This window comes from Lepisosteus oculatus, chromosome 8, assembly GCF_040954835.1.
Source record: "Lepisosteus oculatus isolate fLepOcu1 chromosome 8, fLepOcu1.hap2, whole genome shotgun sequence".
Taxonomy (NCBI): Eukaryota; Metazoa; Chordata; class Actinopteri; order Semionotiformes; family Lepisosteidae; genus Lepisosteus; species Lepisosteus oculatus.
The window spans coordinates 38,497,986-38,516,989 of NC_090703.1; the positions used below are offsets into that span (position 1 = coordinate 38,497,986).

A 19,004-nucleotide genomic window follows, 5' to 3' on the forward strand; every position below is an offset into this window, starting at 1 on the left:
TGCAGAGCAGTCAAACATTTCAGGATTTCTGCATAATATATGTACTGTTTATACTGCTTGTTCAGCACAATCTGTACAAGAACCTGCTACTTGTAAAACTGGAAAAGGACTGCTTTGGTGCTGGATCTTAAATTCATTACTCATAAACAGACATTTCCTAAAAAGAAATTTGGTTGAAATTATTTAGGCTAAAGATTTTCATTCACTCTGGAAATACCTTCTTTAAATTGCCATATTTAATCTTTTTGTTACAAAACTACGGAATATTTCCATCTCTCACAAATGAAAATTGTGTCCAAAATGCAACATTTTTTATAGCTTTTAAGACCACACTGTGGGACTACATGAATCGCATCAGTAAGGCTAGAAAGCTATACAAGCATTTTCTCAGTCCTGTTAGCATTCTTTAAAACTTCACTCTAACAATCTGGTACAAGGCCAATCTATTATCAAAGGGTGAGGTTCAGTCAATAGGGGGTTAAGTCACAAGATTACCAGCCTACAGTCGGCAGAAGAATAAAGATGATCTTGTGTGAAACCTATCAGTTTTCTAACTGGTTCTTGTGTGGAAACGAGAACATCATGAAAGCTGCTCAATGTGCAAAACTCAGAAATATAAATGCCGATTACCGCATGCTTTCCAGTATAATAAACCAATGGATCATTCCAAAATAAAATGAAACAGATACTGAAAATTAAGTACTCAGATTCTACTGTTGGAGAGTGAACATTGTTGCCATTTATTAATAGAATGGTATTGTCCTACAACAGTAAAGTAAAATTCTACCACTGTAGAAGAGGGTATACTGTAAAGAACTTCACTGGTCTTTAATTAGACATTTAAGGCAATTATGTTACTTTGATGTTATGAAGAATTACTGAGCTGTTACTGCTTAGTGCAATTTCTGAAAAATTGCTAAACTGTTTGAACACAACATTACTTCACATAATATAATAATCTCCGTTTGCAATTTGCTGCAATAGATCACTTCTATTACTTCTAAAATGTGTAGTTAATTTTTTGAGTGTATAAAATACCACAGCAAGAAAGTGGAACTAAAGAATTAAAATGAGTGCATACTGTCAATACAACACTGATATACTGAAATGAACACCTTCATAAAAAGCAATTTCTAATACAATCTTTTCTGAAGCAATGAAGGCTGTTAAATTTGTCCCCTGGTAAGATTTTCTACCTGTAATCTGTTTGACCCTATGCCAAATTTTAAGTTTCCAATAGTGTGAGAAAACTAAAACACTTTTGGAAGTTTAGTTGCAAAAACAAGAGTTCCTTCTGTGCCACTGAATGTTTGAGGTGCAAAGCGTTAATGAACTAAGGCACTTTAATTCCCAAGGTCTCACATTCAGCTTGTCACAAACACTATTGAACAATGCTGCTACTGAACTGCAAAATTAAACCTTTAATCGCCTTTGCAGAAAGCAGCAACTTGCTTAATACAAATACTTCCCATCAGCACATGCCATATAGGGGTCCATAAAAGTGTTTTGCGTTATTGAAATGGTTTACAAACCAAATAAAATAAATATGCAAGAAAGAACCACTGCTCTACCAGTCTGAAGTTCACATGCTTTAATTCAATTGTATATATCTGTATAACAGAAGTGGTACAGTTACTGTAGCATCGCTGCATTGCTGGGTTCAATTGCAGACATGGGGTGCTATCTGCTTAGAGTTTGTATGTGCTTTCCATGTTCAACTGGGTTCCCTCCAGTTGCTCAGGTTTCCTCCTCCAGTCCAACAAATATTGGTAGGATAATTAACTTCTGGAAAAACTGGCCCTGGTGTGAGTGTCTGCCCTGCAATGGGCTGGCAGCCCATCCAGGGTGTATCCCACCTTGTACCCGTTGCTCACAGGGATAGGCTCCAGCTCAGGTTAGAAAATTGATGGATGGATATCTGTATAATAAATGTAAACTCCAGGAACGTTTCACACAATTTCATTATTTGGTACTTTTTGAAATATTAACAGATTTGTATGGGTTGAGAGAAAAATACTTCTCCATGTCCAATGCACAGTTCAAAAAGCTTAGAAGATATACTGAACACAGTAGAAGCATATACCTTAATACTAATAACACTAAATTAAATATGACATGTTTTATACTAGATTGTTGGATGGATAATTCAATCAGGGAAATAATAATGCAGTGCAAAACATAATAAGACAGCTCTCTGTATGTAACTGACCATCCTTCTTATAAGACCATACAAGGTGTTACATTACAGTGAGCAGTATTCCTTATACCAGAAACATAACACTGACTTCAAAATGTATAACAGTACATCCCAAATCATGTTTGATATAAATTATAAAATGAAAATTGAGAACTATTAAATGTTTTAAATTTAAGAAGCAATTTAATTCTTAAATTTATAAACCAAAACGTTTTAGTTGGAACAAAACTCAGAACATTTGAGGACCAGAGTTTTGACCTCCATCCTGCAATCAGTGTCCTATATGTAAGACCACCAGTTTTCAAACCTTCCTCCCAACCCAAATCAGTTTGGCATTTAAATGTCTCTTGTGCTGAGGAAGCGCTGAAATTGCTTCCACTGAACCACCTTTCACTAAAACATAGAAAACATGAATGATTTGTTCATCTTTACAAAATAAACATTCCTGAGTGTAAATGCCAAATGCAATTTTAAATCCACTTTTTGCAATCTGTAATTAACCCTCCCAGCTATTATTTTCCAAGAGTACTCAATGTGTCCCTCCTGACTTGATATCTTCATTTTACGAAATTAATTGTTCACAATGGCGACATCTTTCTTTCAATGAAAGTTTTCTTCAATGAATAGATGTGAAATAACTGGTCTTGTTTTGTCATCAACTAGTGGACATGAAAACAGGACAATAAGAAAGCAACTGAAAAATGAGTGGAGGGCAGCATTTGAGGATTTGATTTAGCCATTTCGGAAAAGAATCCAGGTTTTATGTAACAGTAACGGCACTAGGTAACTAGCTCCAGATATCCATACAAGTCAGAAATTCTAATTTCTGTTTTAAAGGCAGGCAGAGTGGACAGAAATCAACATTGAAAGATGACAGCCTAGTTTAGACTGTTGTTGGACTTGCACACACAAACAGGGGACAATTTCATCAATTCCTCCTACTCACATGCTCCCAGGGGCATACTTGCATTATAGTAAGCTCTTTTCAAATGAACACTTCTTTATAATCAGGATAGAACTGCGGTATACTCAAGTCTTAAACAGAAGATAAACAGGCATATTTTGCATTTTAAACTCAAAATATACATCTGCTCAAAAAACACAGGGAGAGAGTGCTGTGCTATCATCTGGGGGCATAAATAAGATGCGTTATGCTAATGAGAGTTGAACATTATGACAGTCTCAAACCAGAACAGGTTAAAATAGTAATCGTGATCTCCATACCCAGAAAGCACAGGACACATTTCCCTTGCAGTCTTCAACCAGCCCCTTAGCTGTAGACACAGATGCACACAGGGCCAAGCCAACATCATCCACTTATACCCTAATGCCTAGTCCCATGTAGTGTGTCTTGTATGATATAGTGGGATTAAGCCTGCTTTTCTTATGATCCTCGCAAATAAGTGGGCACAGATGACAGTTTCAAAGAACAGCAAAATGATCTTGTCACCCACATTCTTATAATTTGGGCAACAGTGTAAGTGTTCGATCTCTGGAAGAAGTTGTGCCTTTTAATTGTAAACACAGCAATCTTGATATTCTGAATGTAAGGACCATAGCAATTGGCTTATCAACAAACTGATAAATGCATCCGAGAGAGCCAGGAGACCGAGCACTACCCTTCTGGTCTGCAGGATCTATTTATGCAGCATGAATGGTAGTACTGACAAAGGATTAGCATCTAGTCCTGCCATGGATGATTAATAAATGTCTAATCTAAAAATACATGTCTCATGAAAATCAATGCTGATAACACAAACCACATCTTAGTTGGTATCTCCCAAGATCTCCATTTCCACCATTCTTTCTTCCTTCCACATCTTTCCACCCCCACGCAAAAGCACAGAAAATACTGCAAATCTATTGATCAGGAGCAATCTATAACCTTTACGCTCCTGAACACCAATATACACAGTGTTGTCAATATTTATAATTTAAGCATTTTTTCCATTAGACTGAAATGTGCTTTTGTACAGCATCTAAACAAAGTAAACAAACCAACAAGCAACATGGCCTGGTGATTAAACAGATAAAAAAGAGCCACCTACTGGCAAAAAGAGGAACTATTCTAAAAACTCATGAATTGCACGTACCATGTACAGTACAGTGAAATCCAGATCTTAGATAAAGCTTTGTTCTACTGATACAGGGGATCTATACTCATATATGTTTCATTCATATAGGGGCTGAGTGGTACTGTCTAGATCTTGTTAGAATTGTAAGGGTATTGTGCTCTGTAATAAAACAGAAGAAAATAATCAGGTGGGAAGAAACTTATTGATTGACAGAAAAAGACCACTTCATCATCTTTGAAGGCAGTATTCTCTATAAATTGCTAAAGTTCAAAGAAAAGCAGCTCTGGAAGTAATCTGTTCAACAAAGGAAGCTAAAACCCTAAAGGGACTTTCATACCTAAAATAACTAAACAAAATAACTCAATATGTTAAACCTGTACAGACAGAAAAGGTCCCCCAGTTGACCTGGAAAATATTCCAATTGTTCTGCAAAATTTTGATAATAAACCAGGATCTATTAGACATCATGAGGTGTGAAAGACCACAGATGCATGAAAAGAGCTGGTTCATGCACAAAATTTCAGCAGACCCATCTCTAGGGACACAATTTTTAAAAACGTTTATGTATTCATCGCTTATAGACAACAAACTGAACACATTTTGATATCTCAAAAACAGCAGGGACTTCTATATAGGGGTGCCAGTGCAACAATTTCAGTAGGGTCTGAAAGCCTTTGTTTCTTTTTATGGCGTTTCTAACCACCTACAGCCTGGAATGAAAAAACCCCTGAAGAATTATGATTGTAGACTCTGTTAAGTAGCTTGTAGAGTCAAGGCCTACAGATTAATGGTCACAAAGACCCATCTATAAATCAACCCCACCCAAGAGGTCTGTTCAAGTTAGATTTTCTGTGGAACTACACTATCTTCTTTACAAATAGCACTGCCTGTGCCTCAGTAGTACAGTTGCCATGTTATATACAGTAGTGGATACCTAACTTCTTTTATGTGAACATAAGAAGCATGAAGTCTTGTTACATTATGACACTACTAGCCAGATGTCATAATTCACACTACACTGTTTCACCATTATCTAAAAGCATTAGAATTATTTTTCAGTATCTGAAGCCCATGGTCTGTGACTCACTCCACCATCTGTGCTCTCTACCAAACAAGAAATTGCACACTTGTTTCCCTATCAAGCTGTTACATGTGTTTATATCTACCAGTTCTCTTCCCTTCTGTTCAGCAACTACAAAGAAACATGATGCAGCACATTCTTGATACCCACATTCATTTTTTGTTCCCCCATGTATTATTAGCGATTTTAAGATAAAATGCAGCATGTTCCTTGAGAAACTTCAACAATTTCAACAAAATTAATTATTTTTTAAATAATTTAAAAAAATGTCAGTGACAATTTTTCTTTTAGATTGGAGCTGGAAAAACACTTCATAAAAGAGATTTTCCTCTTCCGTATCTCGGAGATTCACCTTGATTCCTGAATAACTCGAGGAATAAAAGGCGTTTGTTTTTAAGAAGCTTAATACTTAAACTATCCAAACCACTTTTTCCCATTAGCAATGGTATTTTTTCTACCCATTAAGAGACACAAAACCACAAATTCAGGTTTTGTGAGAAATGTTTTAGTACCTTTCACAGATGTCTACGTTTGTGCCATGTGTCAGCAGAACTCAAGAACTTAAGGGGAGGATCTGAATTTACAGTACCTGGTATCTGAAAACGTAATTATTCAAAGGTTTTTCTTACAGTACATTTGAGTTCATTTAATGTGCCAAAAGACTTGAATAGACAATACTGGAATAGACAGTGCCCCTGAAGAAACATAGGATTTATATGCAGAAATAAGAAATGAGGAAGTGGAAAAGTAGGCCAGTCCAAAAACTTGTATAGTAATTAATAAATAATTATAAGAATCCATTTCTGCTGCAGCAACAACAAAACTGACATCTTTCACATTGATTTAACAGAAACAGTCAAAGAGTAAACAAGCAACAAATTCACAGTATTGTGATTTAACCGAGCATAAATACTCAAACTATTGACTGCATGTAGCTGTTACGGCAAATATACACGCTCTAATTTATACAAGCTGTGCCTCATACATTACACTCAAACTATTTAAACAACAAGTGAATTTTGTCTCATTTCAAGCCATTACATTTCAGCACAAAGAGCTTTATGCCTGCTTTTTTGTAAACTTAACACCACTGGCCTTTTTCTCAGACTCAATGTAATCTCAAACAGCCAAATATTAGTTAAGCACACCTTTTTCATGGTGAGCACATGGTCAAAAAACGTAAGAAGGGGCTGAAATATCAGCATGATGCAGCTGTGATCTGCTGTTTAACGTCATTGTCAGTAACTGCTCAGAAAAAAACACAATAATCCGAAAATATTAAGAATTTTAGTGTAAACACACCAGATACAGGTTTGTAGAGATTCATATAATTTGAAATCTGAAGAGCAATTTAGCACCCTTGTACGTTATCAGACGACACACAGGTGATTTGATTAATATTGAAATAATTTAATATTGTCATAAATAGCACACCTGAAAGTGGATTAAAGCACATTTTCCATGTTAATTGGCAAAGCTACAGAAAACCTCTTTCAAATGATAATGCAACAAACGAATCCCTAAACTATTATTATTATTTTTATTATTATTTTTATTATTATTATTATTATTATTATTAAGTGCACAACGGTAAAGCCACCAAACAGAAAATCACCAGGAAAATGTCATTTTAAAGAAACGTTGACTCCAAAAGATGCATTTCATTCTTTAAATAACAGAATGAATGCTTGCTTTATTGGACAGAGCAAAGTTTCATTTTATGCGAAAAAAGTAACTTGAAACACCAATAGCTTTTGCAACTGACTGACAGTAATCAGTATGCAACAGCGCAGAAGAAAAGTACACATTATGGGTAGAAATCTCTCAGATATATTTCAAACAAAAAACAGTGATTAAGTCTTGTATCAGTGGGTCCATTATTACATAAACAGCAGTCTTAAATATTTCAATTAGGATACTAAAGACAAAAAAAACATTTCAATACTCAACTTATGGAAGGAGGATTGAAGGTTTCTTGCCGTTAGTGGTTTTGGAGGGGATTACTGTAGATGTCACAGACAAACATGCAGATGGTCAAGTAAACACTGCCTTCAAACTCAAATTCAAGAGGGGAATGATATAAAAACTGGGAACGGCAGAAAACATTACCCATCTTTAGGAAAAGTGCAGTGGAGCTTGCCTCATGAATTACAATGAGACTTTCCAAATGGTTTGCTACAATGACTGCATTCCTGGATAAAACAAAAGTCTAGTCAAACATGCACAATTTATTAACTTGATTCTGAGTTACAGCATTTTGTCATTGTTTCAACTTCACAAACGTCTCTTTTAAAAATAAATGAAGCCCAGGGTCATATAAAGCTTCTCAGTATCATCTTGTTGTAACTATAACTTCTCGTTCTCAGAGGAGATTAATGGAGACCTGTACTTTCAATTTCAATGCAGTACTGCAACACATCACAATGTCACCTTAAAAACTAATGCATAAGTTACAGACCATAAAACAGATTCAATTTCCAAATACTCATTATTCAATGACTCTTTTTTTAATTTTTAAAGGGCAAGGCCTTTAATGTCAACAACATACGTGAGGCTTCCTCGCTATTTCATACTGTATAGCACTGAACCCACTGACTTTTCTGCCTGAAAAAGATCTCTTCCTGGACAAAGGCCACTGTTGGATTTACTGCTTGATATACCAAGGCAAAATAATAAGCAATTCAATTTTTATCCCATCATCTACCTTCATCAATAACAGTGGCAGCAAGTTCATTAATCTTAAAGAACATAATCAATGTCCTAGCCACACTTATTGACAGCTAAATAAATTGCTTGCTGTCACGATTGTGGGAATGCAGATATGCGTAAAGTTAAATTTAATATTCCAAGCAAGGTAAACATAAATATCATGGTTTATTAGTGTGAAAAATACTAAGCATCAGAAAACAATCCATACTAATCAAGTTTTTCTAAAGGACTAGAAGAAAAATGCTTTATATTAAAGTATAAGGCCCATCATGCGAGACAGATGCAGAAGAGGTAATGATCTGGGAGTAGCACTGTCCCAGAAGAGGCTGAATTTGATGACATACTGCAGATTTTTTGGGCTAACTAGCAGAAGTATATGAAACAAAGCTCTCACATCCAAAGGTAAACCTAAAGCTTCAACAGCAAAACTGGAATTTCTTTTTTAAAAATCCAGGTTTTTCTTTTTTAAATTTGTCATTCCACCCTGGCCATCTCATTCATAGTCTCTCTTTAATAAACCAACAATGCCAGGAACTCTGCACAACAGAAAGCACATCTACTGTAAGGAATGCTGCACAGAAACAGGCATTTGTTAATGCTCTGCTGGAAAGCAGGAAGAGTAATAAAAATATTTTGACACCGGAGATTTATTCAGGCCACACACCTGAAGAAGGTTCCAAAGCTAAAACGTGTCATCTTACTATCTTTTTCCAGAGCTTCCTGCTCAAACGTATTCATGCTAAAAAGACATCTTAAAAAGGAACATCCTCTACCCACAACTGACACACTCCTTGGCCAGAGGTAAGTATAACCTTCTTTCTTTCTCTGGAATAAAAAGTTTAATTCAGTTTTCGGGTGGGGACATCTGCCCTGACCTTAAATTACTTTTCTGTAGCCCAATTAAAACACAGCACATACCCAGGACTAAATATGCAGCATTAAACATTCATTGTGTAACAAAGATGAACTAACTTGTTCATTTCAGTATCTTTTCCTCTGTCACTGTACAGATTAAGTGCTCCTTTTGAAAGAGGTGCTCTGTAAAAGAAAGCAGACAGAACAAATACTCTGTAGTTAAAGCGACACATCCAGTCACATTAAACATTAACCTATTAAGAGATGAATTTGCATTTGTCTGAATATCTAAACAGGCATTACAGAAATTTCTACAACTGTTCTACTGCAGCAAGCAAGAGCGGTTAAGACTGTAGACCTACACAGAATATCATGATGCTGCGGTATGTGGTGTTGGTGGATAAGTATGCAGCACTCTTCCTCCTGGATTGGAATTTCCAAACCAATATCCAGTACCAGTACCATGATCAGGGACACTGGCAGTAGGAGATGCAGTCAACAGAGTCATAAAACTGAGGACCTGATTAATAATCTCAAGGTCATTAAGACCTCATGCCATTGTTCAAAAGAGTAGGCATTTTAACCTTGGTGTCCTGAATAAATTCCACAGTGCTTGCCCAACTGGAGCAAAAGTCTACTCTTATTACAGTTGAAGTTATCACACACTTCTACAGTACATGTCATCTGTTGTGAAGTGGTGGATACTACACTGCTGGGATGGATGAAGTGGGTTCCCACCTATCTGTAAAGACCTTTGTGGTACTTGTGGAAAAATCGATTTAAATGCAAATAATTAATTACATCTGCTGTCTGCCTCCGGGACAGATGCTCAACAGCAAGCTACAGTACATGACCTGGACAGACCAGAAGCTGTGGAGAAGTGAAGAAGAAAGCAAAGAAGTGAACAAACAAGAATGAGATTAAACTTTTTTTTGAGATTTTTGTTTGTGATTTGGACTGTCTCTCTTGTAATCTAGTAAACAGGATCCCTTGCCCAATCGGATAGAGACCAAGAAAAACCTAAGCCAGCACTCACTGTGGCTAGTGTTCAATGCACTTTATATAGTCTCTTTTTCATCATATTGCTGCCTTTGTGTGCCCGTTTCCCCAAGACCCCATCTATTTAATGAGCTCTGAACACCACTGCACCTCAAGCAATTGGCACATTACGAAACGGAGAGTATGTGTCTTTTTTCTTTCACAAGCAAGCTCTGGAAAGTTCATTAAAAAGCCTGGACGGTTAATTAGCAGTTAGGTTTGGTACAGAAGGGCTACAATCCATTCATCATTAAGACCTCTCATACTCTCATTAACTGGATTCGTTAAACACTGGGGTTCTAAAACATTAATGCAAGGAGAAAAAAAACATTTTCATTACAAATCACAAGGAAGCAATCTGTAATCACGAAAGGTGTGGAGTTGCACAAGTATAAGCCCAAAGCACTGATAGGAGAGAATTTGTGGTTATAGCATTAGCTGGAAAAACGTCATATTTGAACACAACCTCTGCACAAACTTCACAATAATAACATACCACTCTGTAGGGAACAGAACACAATATTACCCTACAATAGAAGAAAAGTGCTGTACTGCTTTTTTGTTGGTTCTGTGCACAGTGACAGCAAAGATAATTCTGAATTCTGAAAGGCCTGGCAATGAGAATTACAGTACTCAATACAGCACATCATAAAAAGTTCCACTGAAGCCTGGTTCTCCTCAACACATTACCGCTCCTCTTAGCTGTGCAGTACAGAGCCCTGGGGCCAGCTTCACGAAAGACTTCTAGGTGGCAGCCTGCTAAATCCAGTTTAATAACATTGAAGAAAATAAATGGAGAGGAAAAAAAACTAAACTTTGAAATGTTTGAACAATTGAGCTGACATCTACAAAAACACAGCATTCTGCCATGAAATAAAGCTTTGCAGAGATAGTAGAAATAAGCCAGCCAAGAGCAAAAACTTACTGAAAGAAGACCCCTGTCTGGAAAAAGCACTTTATTCAGAGAACTTTTGAAACAATATTTATTTTAAATTGGGCAGCTGCAAGGCTGCTGCTGCTTCATCTAAATATTAGTGTGATTCAGGGACAGAGAAAGACTACAGTAATATATGGAACGCACTGTGACTTATTTAAAAAGTGATCACGAAATCATAAATGCACATGATTTGTATTTTTCTGTCTCACTTAGCTCAGATATTGAGTTTATTCAAATTTCTTTTTTAATGTAAACGGTACTAGCGATGTTTTGACATGCCAGTCTCTGTGTAGTTATAATGTGGATACTGCTTAAAGAGAAAGGGTAGACCCACATCAGTGTGTGGAACAGGAGGGAACAAAATAAATAATACATTTCACATGAGTGAACATGACTATTTTGATTGTGGACAAGTTTGGGTTTTGAGAAGTCTCAGAGAGAGACTGTGCAAATTAACCCTCTAATGCATACAGAGGGTCTTTTAAAGAAGAAGTTAAGTTTGGGGTTCTGTTTAATGCTTTTGATGACTATTTCCCTGCATATAAGGAGTACTGCTATTGACCTTACACCTGCCTTTGTGTATCTGTTTTCCCTGAGATCCAGTTATTTCCACATGCCTGTCCCCACTAGTGTTGAAAGGGCTTGTGTCCAAACAGCTCTGAAGCTGTTAACATAAAAACTAAAATAACATTATAATTCAACAACAGGTGCTATTAAAGACTTGTGCTGGGATGGTTAAGAAAAGACTGTACTTCACCACCCCTATTTCAAAACTTTCTAACAAAAGCAAGGGTTTTACTTCCTTAATAACTAATTTCTTTAACTGAAGGAGCTATAAATCATTTGGAAGCATTCGTTCCTCTTCTTAGCAGTGAAAACAGAACCTTGGTGATAAAATTCCACCTACAGGTATAGCATTCAAGCAGGAATTCTCCCATATTGATACCAATTATTTACGCACCACATGTGACAGACTCCTGCTGTTTAACAATCAACTCCATATGTGCCATATGTACAGTTTTACTACAGAATTGTTTAGTTTTTTTATGTAAGTAAAGGACACTTTGAAACAAAGCTATTAATCTCAACCTTAAGCCTCCCCCCTCAGAAACTCTTATTGTGGAAAATTCCAGAACTAAGATTGTAATACCTTTTTTTTGTATTCCCAAAGGCCACTTATAAAATCTGCACATTTTCTCCACAAATCAATTAAGAACAAACAGGTGCCTGAATCAAGTGTTACTAACCCATTCAGATTTCACAATGAGCCATGTATTCAAAAAAGCTGTTGTCTCTACCCTGTACTTTTAACTGGTTTCAGAAGCAGAGTTAATAATGGCATTTATTAAGCCTATTAAATAGCCTGTAACAATCCTTCTCACACCAGCTTTGTAACTAACAACTAGAACATGATGAGCATCAACAAGATTGTTTTCTTTCCTGTTTCTAATCTTAATTATGATGGACTCGAATCCTTTTTTATTAAAAGGGGAAAAAGGGAAGATATAAGTGTTGTTAGAGATATTGTTCAACATCTTTCAAACAGCTCAATTGCACAGCTGAGTTTATAAAATGCCCATTTAGGCATTGTACAAAAAAAAGAAACTTTTCCAACACAACTTAATCAGCTCAGCCATTCCTTAACGAGTAGGTGGAGGGCCAAGCTTAATCCTCCTCGGCTCCACTGGAGAGACATCAGATAAACACAAATGATATTATGGCATGCAGTTACAGTCAAATAAAATTCACAAGTCTTCTCTGTTCGTCAACAATTTGTATGATATCCCAGGTTCAGAGTCAAAGAAAAGTTTAACTTGGAAAAGTACAGTAAATCTAATTAAAGACAATTAGAATTCTTAATCTAACAAAGCATTAAAGCACATTGCTCTATAGCACTGATTTGCTATAAGAGCATCACATGGCAGTCTTTTACAGTAGAGCATTGAATTCTTTACTAAAAGCATTGACAATCTACGGGGAAGAGAACAATCACAGCAAAGCATTTTCGTGTTCCAGCTTCTCATTTCTTTTTGTGCCTACGCAGGAGAGTTAACATCAATTGAAGGAGTGATGGAAGTCTCAAAGCAAAACTGCAAGGTTGCAGGAGCCAGGCAAGGCACAGGAGCTGCTGATGTGTAGCAACAAGACACCCGAGCCCAGTCGAGCCTGCCCAACCCAGATGAAGCACAGCGAAATATAACCGCCCACTTGGGTAACGTCCATTACAATCTACTAAAGAGATAACCTATAACTAAAGCAGGGACATCTGGAGTATGGCGACAGATGTGCACTCTGAACGAGTGTTTTTAAAGGCTGAACAAAAGCGTGCCATTTCCTAAGGAGAGCAGACATTTACTGTATCCATCTTATTGCCCACCTGTTAGACACAATGTCCAGAACTTTAATTTCAGGAAGTTACCCAATCCATTGATTTAAAATAGGTCATGAAACGTGCCTAGAGTCATCAAGTAGTGTCTCATCTTTGCCTCTCTCTATTTCATACTGCATTTGTGCAACCCATTGCTCCCCCAGAAAATGATTAAACTGTAGTATAGATAGTAATATGGATTTCTGTAGGATTTTATGGCCAAAAACAAACCCAGGATTTGATATTTAAAACAAATTTAGTTTTTGTTAAATCTGCAGTATACAGTTACATTCAGTTCTGTAAGGTCTTTAAAGAACAGAGCCATTAAGTGTTAAAGTGTGAACAGCCTTGTAAGAAAATGCCTGGAAATAATCTGCTCAGTAAAATCTGAATACCCAGTGGCAAAGTACCCTGAGCTTTTCATATATTCTCAGCATTATGTGCATGACTGAGCAATTCAACAATCCACAATCAATGTGCATCCTCCAGAAATAACATGTATAACGTATACTTTGATATAGGCACACCATATTATAGATGGATGCATTGGTAACCTGTGCTTCTTGTATAATATATAGTATGTATATAGCATGCTCAGTGTTTATCGGAGAATTACAGTACAATACACAGGCAGTTGTTACTTTGTATGGAGCAACTGAGTCCAGAGTAAATCCCACCTATGCATCCAAAAATTAATTTCAGTTTGACTACAAAACAAACTGAACCCCACAACACTGCACTCCATCACCACGCCCTTCACTTCACCACAAGGGGGAGCCCCAGTATCCCACAAAAAAGATTAATGTTCACAAAAAAATTATACTTGAAATAAATTAAAATACAGAGAAATGAGCCTTAAATTAATATACTGTACTGTTGTACATAATCAAGCATTTTTAGCAGACCTGATGTGGGGGGAAAAAGGAAAAGATATGAGAAAACAAACTCTGATGCCCCATGAGCCTATGCACAGGTACAGACAGGAGCATCAATAGAGCAAGCACTGCTTCAGAGAGAGGACACTATCCAGACCTTTTCTATGGAATATCCAAACATTTCTAAATGAAACAACCAAACATCATTAACGACTCATGAACAATACAATACTATTTTATTTTATAATGTTTTACATCGAAAACATTGTAGTTGATTCCTGAATGAAATGCAAAAAGAAAAAAAGTTTAGGGTCACACCTGAAGAAGCCTCAACTGCTGAAATAGTGAATTTATTCAATAATACAACTGCTTTGCAGTAGGCAACAGTAAGGTGCTTTGGAAAATGGCTTTGTCCAATTAAACTGAGAAAAAAATAATATTATGAGCAGGTATTTTTAGCTTGCTTCTAATTTCAGGATGGAAATATGTTCTACAATTACTTTGGAATGTTCTCCCCAGTCTCTGTCACATTTGAGAAAGATTAACCTCTGTGAGGATAAACACTAGCAGATGTGAATAATGTATCATTTAAAGAGGAACTCGGTTCACACACTTTGGGTCCTTACACTACTTCAAAACTCAGTGCTAAGTGCACAGTTAGCTTTGTTCAGAGAAACTGTTACAGTATTGTACTACCCTAAATACAAACAATGGTTATCAATTATCAAATGAAAACCAGAAACAATATCCACCAATACTAAAGTTACACAGCAATAACAGTACAAACCTTACTGACAAAGAATGCCTGAAACTCTGTAAGCAAATACTGTTATTAAAGTTTAACTCATTTGTGTTTGTTTCACAATGCTGCTGTATATGTTTAAGATCTGTACTTGAAGTGGTTACTTTAGTTTATTATAAAAGGGCACAAATGATAAAGGCCAAAAATAATATGTCCTGAGACCCAAAAACCAGAAAGCCTCATTCTTTATGAGATCATATATTGAATAGATGAAGCGGGTGAAAACAGCTTACAGAGTGCACTAAGCATGAGCTGCTATTTAAAGAACTAGACAAGCTGTGTATGTTGATCGTCTATTGACACAGCTGAACAAGAACAGGCTGATGTCATTCTAATGTTAGAGCACAACACATGTTCCCACATGAGTTGTGCTCTATAGGAGCTATTAGAGCACGCACAGGTACACATACCAGCTGGCATTTACAATTCCCTTTCATGATATGAAAGCAAATGGACATGTGGGCCAATGGCAATGGCATTTATTACTTAACTTGTTAGCAAAGCCTCCAGATTATCTGTATCCAAGCACACAGAACAGCAGACTTCAGCAGACTTATCCTAATAGCCTGCAACATTAAAAAGGTGTCAAGGCAAAGCTAGATTTAAATCATCTTAAAACCTGAAGGACACCACTGAACACAATCCCCAGATGTTTCTTATTCTGTACTTATAATGTTTACATTTTGGAATATGCAGTTTTCCCCATGTTGTGTTGTCATGTTCGCCCCTTCACACAGGTCTCCACAGCACCATAGCACACTCCCACAACTAACCGGGAGAGACTGAGAGCTCCACAAAAGCAAATTAAATGAGCTTCATTCCAAATTTGGTGAATACTACTCAGGACGGTTCTACAAACATGGCTGGTACAACTGACCAACAGAAATTCAACATACAACATATAAACATATATGTTTCGAACATATGTTGTTTATTATTTTGTGTTCACATGTCTGGGAAATATGAGGCACAGATTTTAGGAGACAATGGTGCACATACTGCTGGAGTGGGTAATTTTGGATTTTCCATTAAAAATTTAGTGCGATCAGCAGGAGAAATCTGCCTTTTTTGACAACTCCTCTTTATAAGCAAGTGAATCTTGACCTTGTCGACTTTTTCCAATACTGCATTAGTTTTAAGTGCTCATGGAAGAGATGTGTGAAGTGATGCATTTTATTACTCAGGGCAAAAACACTCTTCATTGAGCTGAAATTACCATAATCACCACCTCTCCACAGGCTTCATATGAAAACTGCTAATGGAATATTCTAAGGATGGTATTTTCCAAAGGAAAAACCAGGTGATATATAGAAAGCAATGTAGTTTAGTGCTGAAAAAATTGAATATACAGCCAAAGAGCACAAGCTTGCAGCTTGTAAAAATCTAAAATGGACCCAAACGTTAATGCTATTGAATGTAAAATCTAATAAAATCCACAAAAACATAATACAGCCCATGCACAGACTTCATGCTACTGAACCTTCAAGACATAGTTAAACCGGTGATACCAGATCTCCAGCACAGGCGTCAGGAAGGAGGAGGGTGCTGACTGTGGTGGTTTACTTTGGATCTTTAAACTAAGAGACAGCTGCCTCAGACTATTATTGACACTCCTGGAACTAAGCTTAAAGAACTGGAGGTCAATGGAGGAAAGTCATACACCAATACATGTCTATTTTTCTGGAATGCCGTTAATTAGATTCTAAGGTATTTTGAATCGAAGCAATGTTAATTTTCCCTTGATCATGTAACTGGCAAGCCCTTTGCAGCGTTATTTAATTAGAATTCCTGACCATTTTTTAATTAAACATTTGGAGAATGTTCAGGGCCTGCTGAGAGCTTTTACAATGTGTAACAGAAGCAAATTCTAGCAGCTGCTGCTCTACAGAAAATCGAACCCCCCCCCCCATTGCTATTTAACCCCTTCCAGAAAGCGAAACGTGACTCATTTACGAGATTGGCAATAGTTCCAAAAAGAGATTACATGTTTCTTTCAAATTCATAGTTTGACCATTTATCTAAATTTATGTGCCTTCAAAATTAATATTTCTAATAAGCGAACTCACAAAATATACTGAACTTCAAAAGAAACAGCATTGTGCATTTACATTTTGAAAAAATTAAACCTTTACAAATTTTTAGTCGAATTTTGATTGATCATTCATGACTAGTCATGAATAACATGACTACACTAGCGAGAGTTAACAGGCACATGCTTATCTAAGCTTTAAAATAAGAATGTTGAGCAAAGCATGGATAGCAGGTGCACAGCTTGTGTTGCTTCCAACAATGTCCACAGACATACTTGCATGTTAATAAAAATATGAATGAGCTCACTAAATGTACCTCTCATGTTTGAGAAATACAAAATCAGTAGATCTGCAGCTAAAATGCTTTTATTTTTATCTTGATGAGTCCGAATCTCCCCAAAAAAGGGGGATCAAATTTAGCCCCAATGTGATCAATTTCTGCTGGCTAAAAATCAAGACCGTTTCCGTTAATTTAGTGAAAAGCATAAAATATACAAATATTTCCAAGTTGCTTGTGGCAGCTATAATGTTGCAAAAATTAGCCTTCTCAGTATGACTCACTTTAGTCAGTCTGTCTGTTTGTACAATAAGCCAGTTTTTTTTTCCCTTCAGAAGAGTTACCAGTGAAGCTGGATCTGTGCTAGAGGAAGTGTGGTCTTCGCCAGGGGCACTGGTGCAGATGGGTCACAACGAGACAAGCTGTCACTTCATTTCAAAGCAAGGAGATTAACAATAACCAAGGCCATCGCAGTTTTCTTCCTTTCATAGTGACACAGTATTTCTGTACTCCCTGTGACAGAAATGTAAATGAATTTGCACGTCATCCCACTTTAAACACAGACAAAAATATATACATAGTAAGGGTGTTCTCTAAAGGTCACACTAAAATTAATGTCTAGTAAAGTTCGTGGATTGACCAGTGCACTTTTTTAGCAACCAAAAAAAATGCACAGCAGTTCTATCATTTTTGATTTACTGGTGTATTTACAAGCTACAGGCACAACATGTCAAATTGCACTCATTAAAACAAATGCAAATGGTATAGTTTCCAGCAGACATTCCACCAGTTGGAAATTCACGTTGTATGGCAGATGCACATGGTCAGGCGAGCATTCCATGACAAACATTCTGTTACTGTTTCATAAGACCTGACAGACTCACATGACCACAGCAGCTTAGTTTAAGGTTTCACAAAGTGACCCTAGCAAGCAGCCTAAAACAAAAATAATTCAACATATTGTGGAATATACTGTACAGTACAATTTCTGCAATATTCCAATTTACTGTAGGTAGGACCTCATCAATAACACCAGTGCATTAGGCAGCAATGCATTTACTGGTTTTTCCTAAGGAACTGATGTTCAAAAAGCAATAGACTCATATTTTGGAGAGGAGTCATGTGGTTCAGGAAGGCAGCTGATCGTCATCTAACAGGATCAGCTAGGCCAGCAGGAGCACTAGAATCTGCTTGTTCATTCCAATCATTTCAAACACAGATGGCACACTGTTTACTCAAAGACACGTGTATTATTTCAGTATTATTAACATCTCTCAAAAACTTGTAGATTCTTATTGCAAGCTATTCCAAAATATATGTCATTCATCAGAAACCAGATCACTCCTGGTGCAAGTCTCTCTATAGTGTGAGTCTACAGTCTGAACAGGACACCAGTGCATTACATGGCTCATGCACTGACATTTTAAAACAGATAAACAAAAATGACATACTCATCTGATTGACTCTAAACAGCCCACCTATGCTGCTCTGACAAACACCAATGTTCTTCCTTTCAGAAATCTGCACACCTGAGTCTGCTTTCAGCTTCTCTGTTTCTACAAGACTCTTTATAAAGTACCCTCCTCGGACCCAGAACAAAGCTCACCGGGATGCTGTCGAACATCCCTTTCTTTACATTAGACTACAGAAATAAAATCCTGATGAGATGGCACTAGGAATGTTAGACAATCTATTATACCATTGATTTAATGATGTGACATGTGCCCCTCTTGCTGCTGTAATGTCATAAAATGCAGCAG

The 19,004-nt window shown here is 36.8% G+C and overlaps 1 protein-coding gene across 15 annotated transcripts in view; it reads right to left on the reverse strand.

Annotated features, from left to right (window-relative positions):
- klhl13 (kelch-like family member 13) overlaps nt 1-19,004 on the reverse strand; it is a 116,896-nt gene that overhangs the window by 60,683 nt on the left and 37,209 nt on the right. For 8 of the 15 annotated variants that reach the window (XM_069193441.1, XM_015351816.2, XM_015351818.2 and 5 more), the window contains exon 3: nt 9,035-9,100. The exons of the other annotated variants lie outside the window; for them this stretch is intronic. In XM_069193441.1, the coding sequence (XP_069049542.1) occupies nt 9,035-9,100 (66 nt within the window). The remainder of the gene's footprint in view (nt 1-9,034; nt 9,101-19,004) is intronic. 15 annotated transcript variants of the gene reach the window in all.